General features: G+C 37.2%; 2 protein-coding genes across 9 annotated transcripts in view; one reads left to right on the top strand and one right to left on the bottom strand.

Moving 5' to 3' along the window:
* Positions 1-12,420, top strand: part of HPS3 (HPS3 biogenesis of lysosomal organelles complex 2 subunit 1) — a 38,363-nt gene that overhangs the window by 24,522 nt on the left and 1,421 nt on the right. For 2 of the 7 annotated variants that reach the window (XR_003210000.2, XR_003209998.2), the window contains exons 10-16: positions 1,041-1,221; positions 2,133-2,366; positions 3,627-3,812; positions 4,153-4,341; positions 5,567-5,674; positions 9,287-9,493; positions 10,159-10,253. Coding sequence is in view for 2 of the 7 variants with exons in the window: in XM_025880810.2 (XP_025736595.1) it covers positions 1,041-1,221; positions 2,133-2,366; positions 3,627-3,812; positions 4,153-4,341; positions 5,567-5,674; positions 9,287-9,493; positions 10,163-10,253 (1,196 nt within the window). In the remaining 5 variants the exon portion in view is untranslated. Of the gene's footprint in view, positions 1-1,040; positions 1,222-2,132; positions 2,367-3,626; positions 3,813-4,152; positions 4,342-5,566; positions 5,675-9,286; positions 9,494-10,158; positions 10,254-12,420 lie in introns of those variants that run through there. The other 5 variants (XM_025880810.2, XM_025880802.2, XR_012380185.1 and 2 more) reach the window with 4 other exon arrangements.
* Positions 3,890-12,420, bottom strand: part of LOC112830711 (ceruloplasmin) — a 58,307-nt gene continuing 49,776 nt past the window's right edge. For both annotated transcript variants that reach the window (XM_025880740.2, XM_073898695.1), the window contains 2 exons: positions 8,187-8,291; positions 3,890-4,338 (listed from right to left, as the gene is read on the bottom strand). In XM_025880740.2, coding sequence (XP_025736525.1) covers positions 8,188-8,291 — 104 coding nt within the window. In that variant the 3' untranslated portion in view covers positions 3,890-4,338; position 8,187. The remainder of the gene's footprint in view (positions 4,339-8,186; positions 8,292-12,420) is intronic.

Here is a 12,420-nt window from a genome sequence, read left to right as displayed (position 1 = left end):
TGTAGGTACTAGCTTTTCCATCTCTGGTAGCTACCTGATGAATGGGGGAATGAATGAGGGGAGGAGATTCATTTATTCATTTATTCCGTCAGCATTTGTTGAGCACATACTGTGTGCCACGTACTGTGCTAAGCTTAGAGTCACAAAGATGAACATGACGGTTTCCTACCTTCAAAAGGAGTTACAATTTATTAGATGAACAATGACTCTCCAGTTCATGAGTCTCCCTCCACTTAATTTAGGAATTAAATTTCTTTCAGGCCTTCTAGGCCTGCTCATGACCATGAAAATCCCAGAGACAGCCGTTATTACTAGTTTATTGCCTGTTTGCCTTCAGAGGGAGATACCGTTTGGTCGGTCTGTGACTTTAATCTTTTTTTTTTTTATTTCTTTTATTTTTTTTTAAGATTTTTATTTATTTATTTGAGAGAGAGAATGAGATAGAGAGAGAGAGTATGAGAGGGGGGAGGGTCAGAGGGAGAAGCAGACTCCCTGCCGAGCAGGGAACAGGATGCGGGACTCCATCCAGGGACTCCAGGATCATGACCTGAGCCGAAGGCAGTCGCCTAACCAACTGAGCCACCCAGGCGCCCCTGTGACTTTAATCTTAGTAGTCAGTGCTTTTATGATTTCAGAAAAGGACTGGGATGAATAGTGGTTTTACTTTTTGAGATGGCCTTTATAGATTTTTTTGTGTATGATTATTTCAAAGGCTTACTCGACCCATGGGAATGATTATAAATTAATAAAACAGACTTGTCGTGCCTATTAACACCATTATTTTAGAGCCACATTAAAAATCCTAAAATTCACTTAATGAATTATTTTTCTATTTTTATTATGAGCAGACAAAAAGAAACTGTATTAATTAGAATGACTTTACGGAATAAAACTTAGAACTTGTTCCAACTACTAATGGAAGTAGGAGTATTTTGAGATTTATGTCATCCGGAAAGCATTATCTGTTTTATTATCAAATGCGTTAGGCATTCAGGCTTAAAAATGACAAATTTGAGGTTTTTTTACTTCCTTCCCTTTAGGCTTGACACCCAGCATTCCCACCTCGCCTTGCCATACTATAAGATGTCTGGTTTGTCTATGGCCGAAGTTCTAACCCGAGCGGACTGGGTACTAGAGGATGGATTGCAGAAATACGAGAGGGGATTAATCTTTTACATTAATCATTCACTTTATGAAAACCTGGATGAAGAATTAAGTGAAGTTAATATAGTTTTCTATTTACTTATATCAACCTTCTTAACTTTTCATGTTAGCAATTTATTTCATGTGATACTGTTTGAGAAGTCAGGTTCCAAATATTTTTCTTTGGAATTATTTTCTTCTTTTCCTAAGAAGGTAATGAATGTGTCCTTTTCTTCATTAATAATCCTAGAATTATAGCTTGGAAAATAACTTATAATCACCTTCTCCTACTTTCTCATTATGTAGATAGAAGAATGTGGTCCATTGTGGTTGAGTGACCTGCCCAGTGTGACAGGAGCATATCTTTAGAAGAATGACACACACACCACCCCAGGGCCTTCCCTTCCTTCTCATCCGCAGCCCTTTGCACAACCCTAGTTCTCCCAAATTCCAAGTGTCCAAAGCTTCACTTACGAAGTCCTGACCCAGCGACCTTGAGACATTGCTAAGGCTTATTTTTAGCCCCTCATGTATTTTTAAAAAGAATTGAGTGCAAATATGCAAAGCTGGACATTGGGAGACCAAATGTTTTAAGATTTTGAGAGAAAAGAAATTTTTTTGTATACATTACCTCATTAAGTATATTTTGTCCTAAGCTGTTATTTTTAAATGGACTTTTAAGTGTAATTTAATCAAATCTTTAATGTCTTCTTTTGAACTCTTGTTAAAATGAGAAATGCTAGCCACAACTCAGTACATATTTTCACTGTTTTTTCTTCATTATACCTCAGCAAAGAGATCACTTCAGGTCATCTCAGGTCTCCCACATTATCACCGTGAACTCTGTCTTTTTTAACCTAAACGTCATACTTATACTTTTGTCTCATTTGGAAGTTTATATCTTTTATATCTCTTTTTTTCATTTTTGCTGATTTTGTTGCATTCTGTTGGTTAACTGACCTTTTATTTCTTATTCATGTTCACTAAAGGAATTAGCAGCAAAAGTGGTCCAGATGTTCCACGTGGCTGAGCCAAAGCAACTGCCCCATATTCTCTGTAGTCCTTCTATGAAGAATATTAATCCTTTAACTGCCATGAGCTATCTAAGCAAGCTGGATACTTCTGGGTTTTCATCAATCTTAGTGACATTGACCAAAGCAGCAATGGCTCTGAAAATGGGGGATCTTGACATGCACAGAAATGAAATGAAAAGCCATCCAGAGGTACAGTGCCCTGCCTGGTATTAGCAGCAGGCTGAAACAGGACCTGGTAGTCCTACGTTGTTTAGCTTTCTTCTGGCTTCTGTCTAGTTCATTTCTTCTTAGTCGTAAAGGAAAATAGAATTAATGTTAGAAAAGAAGTGACCCAAAGTGGGAGTGTTTGGGCTTTGGATCTGGTAAATGAAAAAAAAATAAGAATGATCAGTGGTAGCAATGGGTATCCAAAGACCTCTCAACTTTGCGTCAGGTACTTTTAGAGCACAGTACTTGGTACTAAAGAATATATAGGCTCTATCCTGAGCTGACAGGCTGATCTAGCATGAGGGATATGGTATGTCCACTGAAACAGAACAGAGTGATGTGTGTTCAAGTACAGCAAGTGGGATGTTAACCATGAGCCTTAGGAGTCTAGTAGTGGAGGAAATGGCCTGCACTTGGGAAAATCACACATTACGTTATGGAAGATTAGCATTTGAATGATATCAAAGAAAAGGTAGCTTTTCTTTCGAAGAGAGCCCATTTAGAGTCATGAGCCAAAGATGTTAATCATTAGGGGAGGAAATTAAAAGATAATGTTAATTGAGCACGTATTACGTCCCAAGTCTATTCTAAGCCCCTTGTATATGCTATCTTATTTAATTCTTGCAACAGTGCTATAAGTTAGATGCTTTTATTATACCTGTTATAAAGATGAGGGAACTAAGACAAAGAGAGGATAAATGAGTTGTCCAAGATCACTTAGCTGGTGAGTGTTCGAGCCAGGGTTTGGAGCAGGCAATATGGCTTCTCATCCTGTGCTCCTATTCTGTTGTTTTGTTGCCTGTGGACAAATGCCCACAGTATGATGTTAGTTTCTAAAACAAGAGAGCAGAAGTGTTTTATCATTGTACAAATGACATGTTTTGTTAGATGAAGAGAGTGAGTCAACATTGAGGTCTCCTTTGCTTTGAAGAGTACAGTTTTAGAAAGATGAATTTTCTTAAGATATATTCTTTTTATATTCTTAAGGTATGTTATTTTTAAACAAGTAGACTTAAATATAAAGCTCTCTACAAAAATAGGGTATCCTGATGCTTAATTAAATATTAATAACTTCTTCAAAGACAGTTAACAATGATGTCCCGCTTAGAGTGAGAACTTGTAGTTAAAGAAGAATTGAGATTGAGTATTAATAGTTTACCCATGAACCTTGAATGCACTGGCATGTATTTTCAAGATGAATGCAATGTATATTTTGATCCTAAATTTCTTGTTTATCTGAAGATGAAGTTGGTATGTGGCTTCATTCTGGAACCTCGACTATTGATTCAACAGAGAAAGGGACAGATTGTTCCAACTGAGCTTGCAGCACACTTGAAGGACACTCAGCCTGGACTGCTTGTGGCTTCAGTTCTGGGCTTACAGAAGAACAACAAAATTGGAATTGAAGAAGCAGATTCCTTCTTTAAGGTTTGTCACTTTCAAAATGCAATGGTTCTGGGTAGGCTGATAAAATTGGTGGGGGGACAGGAAGCAGAATAAGAGACTGAGTTTTCATTTGTTTATTGAAAAAAAAAGACATGTAACAAATATATAAAAGTACACATTAAAAGGATGTATCTAGAAAAATTCCATTCATGCAACCTAGAATCTGTTTTCTGTTAAAATATTTCAATCTACTTTGCCATGGCACGAATGCTAATGATAAATTATTAAATGCATGGCCTACATGATGGAGTGCTACTCAGACTAGCTATAACTTGATCAATAATATATTTATCTGGGATATGGCGGCTTCACTGTTTTCAAGGTGCTTTGTGGTAAGGACGAAGATATCATCCCTCAGCTCTTGGTAGACCTTTGGGAAGCTCAGCTCGTAGCAGGTCTTCCAGATGTGGTTCTCCAGGAACTCTTTTTTAAGCTCACATCTCAGTACATCTGGAGATTATCCAAGAGGCAGCCCCCTGACACCATACCATTGCGAACATCAGAGGATCTGGTGAGAGAATAGAATAATATATTAAATTAAACTTGTACACTACACATTATAGTAGTGTACCTTGTGATTTTTAATGGCTTAGAATCAAACCTAATTTAAATTACCAGATATCTTATAAGCAGGAATGAAAAATACACTTAAATCTTGTCCATGAGTAAAGTTTCTTGCATTTTAAATAATTTTGTTTTGTAATGACTGCCCCCTACTGCTCCTGTATTACTTACTTGCAGTGGTACCTCAGTAGACAAAGCATAGAGGGGGGGCTTTCCCTCCAAACATGTCTGCACTCCCTCAGGGGATAGTTCCGAAGTAGAACACAAGAAAAAACACATTTGCAGACTCCCTGGTGGGAGAGGAACTGCAGAAGGCTTGTGGGAGGGAGACTTCCTAACTGGACTCATTTCCTGTCAGCTGCACACACAAGAGCTATTCTGTAGCCTTTGCAGGAGCCTTAACAACTCTGCTTTACCACTTCCTGTCCCCTTCTCCCTCTAGCCCTTAATGCCTGTCGTGGATGCCACACCTAATGTGGGTTCACTGGAAAAGTTGCCGACTTCATGAATAAGGGGGCTTTATGGGAATTGTCTTGAGAACTTATGGAAGAGATTTTGCCTAACAAGGAAAGTAGTAGAAATAAAAATTCCAATATTACTGTTAACTTTTTTTGAGTAAAATTAGCTTAAAAGCAGTTTTGCTTTTTTTGCTAGAAAGTGTTTCTTAGGAATATTTTAAAATTTAAAATGTAAGGAACTATTGGGGCACTTGGGTGGCTCAGTCAGTTAAACATCTGACTTCGGCTCAGGTCATGATCTCAGGGTCCTGGGATTGAGCCCCCTGTTGGGCTCTGTGCTCAGCGGGGAGTCTGGAGTCAGTTGGCTTGCTCTCTCCCTCTGGGCTCCCCCCTTCACTCCTGCATGTGCTCTCTCTCTGTCTCTCAAATAAATAAATAAAACCTTAAAAAAATAAAAATTTAAAATATATATAAAGAAATATTTAGTGCATTTTCCCCCCATTTTTGGTGCAGTTTTATTCAGTGAGAAGCAGCAAGGCTGAGACTTTTCCAGGGGCATATATTCTAAAAGACTTCTGTTCCCATTCCCAGGAAAGTGTGTACCTAACTCTGTGACAAGGCAGAAGATTAGCAATTGCTTGTTCTTTTTGGAATGGATGAAGAGAATCTTGTTTTGTTGTATTTTGTTTATGATAAATTTCTTTTACATTTTAGATTAATGCCTGTAGTCATTATGGCTTAATCTATCCATGGGTTAATGTCTTAATATCATCCGATTCCTTAGCGGATAAAAGTTATACAGAAGACCTTTCAAAATTACAGGTAAATAAAAATGCCTCCTTTTTTTATGAATATGCATATTACAATATAGTATCAGACTTAAATTTGGTAAAACCTCAGGTGTCCTGTTAATCTAGAGTGTATACTTTTTGGGGGGTGGGTAAAATCCACAGTTAGGCATACTCTGGAGGACATTCCTGCCTCTGCCTGAAACTACAGAGAGGCGGGTGGCTCCCGTTCCGGCTCCCCAAGACTGGTTTTGTTGCCTGCAGAGAGTGAGTTCACCAGGTCACGTGACTGACTTGCTTCATTTTCAGAATGTGCTTGGAAACACTTTGTGAAATGGAAGTATGGCAAATGCTTAGCGGTGTTTTTATTGATGGCATTTATTTTTTGTTTAGTGTTCACTCATGTTAGGCCTCTAGCCCAAGGCCACCACTATCTGTCTTATAGAAAGTAGGTTAAAATAGCCTGTTTATCTGGCTCCTCAGAAGGAGTTTTAAAAAAAAGTAAGTATGATCAGAAAATGTAGATCATCCTGCAAGAATTCTGACCATGACAGTGTTTTTGCCACAAATGAGAAATAAAGTCTACCTTTGACTTGGGGGACCAATCTGGGCTAGATGTGGATATGATTTTATTTCAGGTAGTCCTGTGGCCCAAGGACTGAATATAAACCCCACATCTGCTTTGTTTGGTCTGCCCAATATAGTGCCAACATATACAAATTGAAATTTCAAATGAAGAATTCTGAGTTTCAATTTTTTTCTTGAAAAATTCAGCAGAACTGGTAACCCTGGGCTTTCACTGCCTCTGAGACCTTAGAGTTGGAGTGAACTAGTGATTTCCCTCCTTGGTCAGTGCTCATGTTGTCCTTTCTGCCACAGTTCGTATCTCTGGGTCTGCCTGGTCCAGATATGGTGTCTGGTGTCCATTTTCCTTATACCCAGCTGCCTTCATTCATTTCCATAATCTGTTTTGGCCTGTTTAGGCTTTTGAGTTTGCAACCTCTGATTTACCCTGGGAACTGGTATAAGTGTGGTTACTGCTTATAGAAACCAAAATGTCAAGTTGGGGATGGGGTCAAGGAGGGAAGTTCAAAAGCCCATATTGCTTAGACTCAGGCTTTAGACAGGCCTGAGTTGTAAATCCAGAGATGAAGTTACTTACATTCATGAACAATTGCTGGAGAAAATTCTTGTTGGTTCATATCTCTAGTACCCTTATGATACAGAGGCTCCTTAGGGCTTAGCCTCAGATACATTAATTCAACAAATATTCCTCAAGCAGGTGCTGTAAATTTGGTCTGTGGCATTGGATAAGCCAGGCAGAGCCTTGCCCTCCCAGGATATATTACATATTTAAAATCACAATTGTAACTAGTGCTGTTAATCTTACCGAATAGAGCTTTACAGAATTTTTATAATCACTGCTTGAAAAAGTGTAATTGATCTTTTAAGATTCATTTTAAAGTATTTAAAAAGAATACTTTCTTCTGGGAATCTTTGCTGTTTAAGGATAGAAATATAGTCAACCTATACTTTTAAAAATTGTTTTCCTAACAATGAATCATGGAACACTACATCAAAAACTAATGATGTAATGTATGGAGATTAACATAACAATAAAAAAATAAAAATTCAAAAAAATTATTTTCCTAATTGTATCTTTTTCTAGATTATCTGTGGGTTGTCATTAAATAAAAAATAACCATCAAGAAACAAAAATCTCATTTGTTTTCACCCAGAGGAATAGGAGTTTCAGAATCACCTGGACAACTTTTCCAAAATTGTATGATTCCCCTCTGCCCCGCATCCCACCATCACCACACAGATTTGATATGAGTGTCTCTTATCCTCAATCACCGTTATAGTATATTTGTGCAAAACTTAAAATAAAAACAATCTATAAATCTAATGTCAAAAAGCTGCTATTTGGAAAAACACAGTAACTAGTAAATGCCCTGCCTTTTGCCATAATCATCATGGTCCCCTCCCCCACTTCCTTGCCAACCACCACTCCTTAGATTGTGTAGGTGGAGAAGATAGAGTCTGTGGGTTCCAGCCATGCAGAGTTGGCTGAGAATGAGGGATCACAGAAGGAAATAAATGTCTATGTGTTGGGTGTGGAAAGGAGCCCATTTCCAATACTGAAAACAAAGGGAGCACTCTGCTAAGGAGCACTCTGCTAAGTAACATTAAGAGTAATTTAAAGAGTAACCTTTGGGCCATTTTAAATTCAGTGACATGTGTTGTCTGGCGTTTCTTATTTTTAAACTTGTTGATGATATGGATAAAACTAAATGAAAGTTCATGGGTAATCAATTTGTACCAAACTTTGAGTAGTTTCATTTAACCATGGTTTGGGTTACCCATGCCTTGATCCTTCCTACCCTGCCCATTATCCAAATTAATCAAAAGTTGAATATAGAAATAATCTGTGTTTTCTTTCATGTGAGAGATCCTACAAGTGGTAGATTTTCATGTTTGCTCTCTTGTCAGAAATTATTTCGATGAAGGTGACTATTAAACTTGCAGGAAGGAAAGGGACCAACCTTACACTCCAAGCCATTCCTTGGTAGATATTTGGAATAAAATAATCAAGCTGACTGTAAATGAATAGGTCACATTCCATATCCTCTTGTGCGTCTGAGAAGATGCTGTAGTAAAAAGGATACAGGAAGAAGAAAAATCAGGAAATGACCATCTCATCTTTATCCAGAAGAAAGGGAAAGCAGAGATTTTTTTTTTTTTTGGTGGAATGTATTTATAGTTTAAATGTTTAAAAGTAAAACACTCGTAAAGTTCTGAATACTCAAATACTACCTACTCTATGTCTTTCAGTTTGTGGCAAATAGTATTGATACAAATTATTAGTTTATTAACAATTGCTTTAGTTTTCTTAAATGTTAAATTTTTTTTTGGTTATATATGTAGTGCATGTTTATTATAGAACATTTGGAAGATACAGGAAAGTGTGAAAAAATAAAAAGTGGGCTTTGTCCTTCCATCCAATGAGCTGATCTCTGTTTCAAATTTCAAAGGCATTTCATATATGTACATGTATGTACCTGTGTAGATTTTACAAAATTGATCCTGCTCTGAATATAATTTTGTATTGACATTTTTTACTCATCATTCTGTTATGAGCATTTGCTCATTAACTAGCCTCTGAAAATAATTTTGATGGCTGTATAATATTCCACCATATGAATGTACCATAATTTACTTATCCCTTATTTAACATAGATCCTAGTTGTTCAATATCACAATTACTCCTGAAATGAAATGGACATAAATCTTTGACCACAATGTTGATTATTTCCTTAGGATAGAGTCCTAAAACATTCCCATTAGTTTTAATTTGCTATCTATCCAAAGCAACTAAAATATGTTAGTTTAGAAATGATTGCTTTCTATTAAACGGATTTTTTTTCTTTAAACTAGAGGTGGTTTCAAGATTATTTAATACTTCAGTCTACTTAGACTTATAAATATTGTATGCGTGTGCTCTAAAACCTCATTCATCTTTTTGTTTCCTTTTTTTTTTTTTGGCAAGTGCTGTTTGGTCTTTTTTAAAAAAATTGTATTCTATATATTGTGCTTTAGTTTTTTGGGTGCCTCATTCCATAACATTTCACTTTTCTGTTCATAGTCTCTTATATGTGGTCCTTCATTTGACATAGCTTCCATTATTCCATTCCTGGAGCCACTCTCAGAAGACACTATCGCTGGCCTCAGTGTCCATGTTCTGTGTCAAACACGTTTGAAAGAGTATGAACAATGTATAGACACACTGTTAGAAAGATGCCCAGAGGCGATCATTCCATATGCTAATCACGAGCTGAAAGAAGAGAATCGGGTACGCTTTTTCAGCTTATGTCTTTTAAGCTTGATTAGTGATAATCAGATTTGATAATCTTGTTGCCTTATCTGCAAAACAGGGACAAATTCTATCAGTCCAACCTCACAGGTCTGGATGGGGCAAAGGAGCAAATATGTTTTAATATGTTACGTGCTTTGTGTACTGTTAGAGGCTATTAAAATATGTGGTGATTGTATGTTATCTTCATTAAAAACCTCATTTGGAAATAAAGCAGAATATTACCTGAAGATTTGGGAAACAATGTATGATGGGAAAATATTTTCTGGGCTATATGGTCTTTAGCTTAGAAATTAGAAGAGTTTTAAACTTTAGTACTCCTCCCTCCCTCCCACCTTCCCTCCCTTCCTCCCTTCCTTCTTGTTACCTAAGATGATAACAGGACATGTCTGTGTTTCTTCTTGAGAATAACAAAGTACATATGCACAGCATACATATCATTAGATTTTCAAGTTACAAACCTGATTTATGGTATAGTTTAAACAGAAGACTGGCTGCTGATATAACTTCTGTTGTAACACAAAGTGTGGCACCTTAACCAACATGATGTATTTTTGCCCTGTGCTTTCCTGCACAATCTTACTCTCATTGGAAATTTGAATGTAAAATGCATCAAACTTAAAATGTATTCATTTTTTCCTAAGATAGACTTTGTGGTGGAAAAAACTGCTGCCTGAACTTTGTCACAGAATAAAATGTGGTGGAGAGAAAGGTCAGCTTTACCTGTCATCATTAAAAGGTAAAATGATCATTTTTGCTTGATTATAAATTTGAGTCCTAATTTTCGTTTCCATAATTTGCTAAAGGCTTGCTTTCTCTGTTTTTTTCATGAGGTTCTCAAATGAGGTGAAGAGGGTCTTAGGAGAATCATCTTAAGGGTTTATTTCCGCATTGATATGCTCCCCCATCACGTTGGATATTCATTTATCTCTTCTAGCCCATGGAGCTGATTCTTTTAAGTCAATCTTTTCAAACACTTAGCAAATGATCATAGTCATAGAAACTCACAACCTCAGTATTTTAAAAACTTGAATAGCCAATTGCATTTTTTATTGATGATCTGAGTGCTTAATTTATTTCATATAGAAAATTAAGATTATTATTATTATTTATAATTGTAAGCCAGTATTGAGGAATAACAAGGTTCTCAAGGATTTAAAAGTTGACTATCAGGGCACCTGGGTGGCTCAGATGGTTAAGCGTCTGCCTTTGGCTCAGGTCATGATCCCAGGGTCCTGGGATGGAGTCCCGCATCGGGCTCCCTGTTAGGCGGGGAGCCTGCTTCTCCCTCTGCCTCTGCCTCTCTCTCTCTCTCTCTCTCTCTGACTCTCATGAATAAATAAATAAAACATTTAAAAAAATAAATAAAAGTTGACTATAAATTATGCAGTGTTTTGCAGCATAGGTATTGTTTGAATTTGCATAATTTGTAGTCACTTATAATTTGGTTATCAATTTCTCTAGTCTTATGTGTTAATATCACTAGATAATTGTTGGCCTGATGACCAAGGGTGTGGTTATATTGATCTCATTGTGCATAAAAGATTAGAAATTGACAGTGCTGGAATTGTGTTTTCCAGCTGACGTGATTGGTTTTTAAAGTGTTAGGCGGAGCCAGTGGCCATAGGAGGGTGTTTTTCTGAAGATGCCCATTTAAGTAAAGTTGCATGCTTGTGACTGGGAAGATGTTGTGATTTGATACTAACTTTTTGTCCTACTCATCTCCCTGAGTGAATTTTTGCTTTTCAGAAGGTGGAAATGTCAGATATTTTATGGCCTTGTCCCCCTTGCGTCACGTTTGTCACATAACTTGGAGCCGATTATTTGTGTGGGTGGATCACTTTGCAGAACAGCTATCCCACGTCTTCATACCTCAGTAGCACCATTATCTCAGTCAAAGGACTTCATCCTTTCCTCATCCATATCCATGTCCTCTCTACCCGTAACCTACCCATAGTCATTCCTCCAAATGTTCCATTTTTCTGTATCATCAAACTATGTCAGTGCATGTGCATAGACATGTGCATGTATGTATGTATGTGTGTGATGTGTGTGGCTCATTAGACTAAGTGCTGGGTGAGATTTATGTTTACTAGACTCCAAAACCTCAAGAGCTGGTATAGCATTTTACTCATTTTTCCTGTTGTGCCCACCTTACCAGCAATATGCCTGTCCATAGGAAGCATTCTCTATTTATTGATTTGAAGGGAAGACACCTGAATAATTTCAGGTCCATTTTCAAGGGAGTTGTAGTGCACTGAGAGGAGACGAGGACTAGAGTCTGGAGACCTGGTTACTGAGTGACCAGAAGCAGGTCAATGTTTTAGTATGCTGAGACTAATGAGAAGTTCAGAATTGACTCTAGAATAAACGTTAGGCAAAATCGTAAGATGGCAAGATTGGAGATGGAGGTTGGGAATCTATGTAATATGCTTAGGAACTTGGGTTTCTTATCTCTCTAATACAGCATTTCTCAGCCTTGGCACTATTTACATTTTGGACTGATAATTCTTTTGTGTGTATGCATTTTAGGATGTTTAGCAGCATTCCTTGCCGCTAAATACCAGCAGCTCTCCCCCAGTTATGATGAACAAAAATGTCTCCAGACATTTCCAGATGTCCCTGGGGAGCAAAATCATGCTGGTTGAGAACCATTGCACGAATGCAGAGCCATTGAAACTGGGGCTAGTGATTGGCTTGTTTCCAGGAAATACTTGTTACTGTTTTTGTGGTAATGGACTGTGTTTATTATTAAAAATGTTACTACTGTAGTAAATTACAAAAATGAAGTTTAGAAAGTCATTTAAAATCCCATCAGCCAGACATAACTATTTTTAATCATCTGATGAATATTTTCTAGACACACTGGAGGATTTAAAGTCCTCTACAGATTTAAGATATTGACC

The sequence above is a fragment of the Callorhinus ursinus genome, unplaced genomic scaffold, assembly GCF_003265705.2.
Source record: "Callorhinus ursinus isolate GAN/ISIS: 27379988/994484 unplaced genomic scaffold, GSC_fseal_2.0 scaffold1, whole genome shotgun sequence".
Lineage (NCBI taxonomy): Eukaryota > Metazoa > Chordata > Mammalia > Carnivora > Otariidae > Callorhinus > Callorhinus ursinus.
Note: the sequence above shows the minus strand (reverse complement) of the source record. Positions and strands in the feature narration are given on the sequence as shown.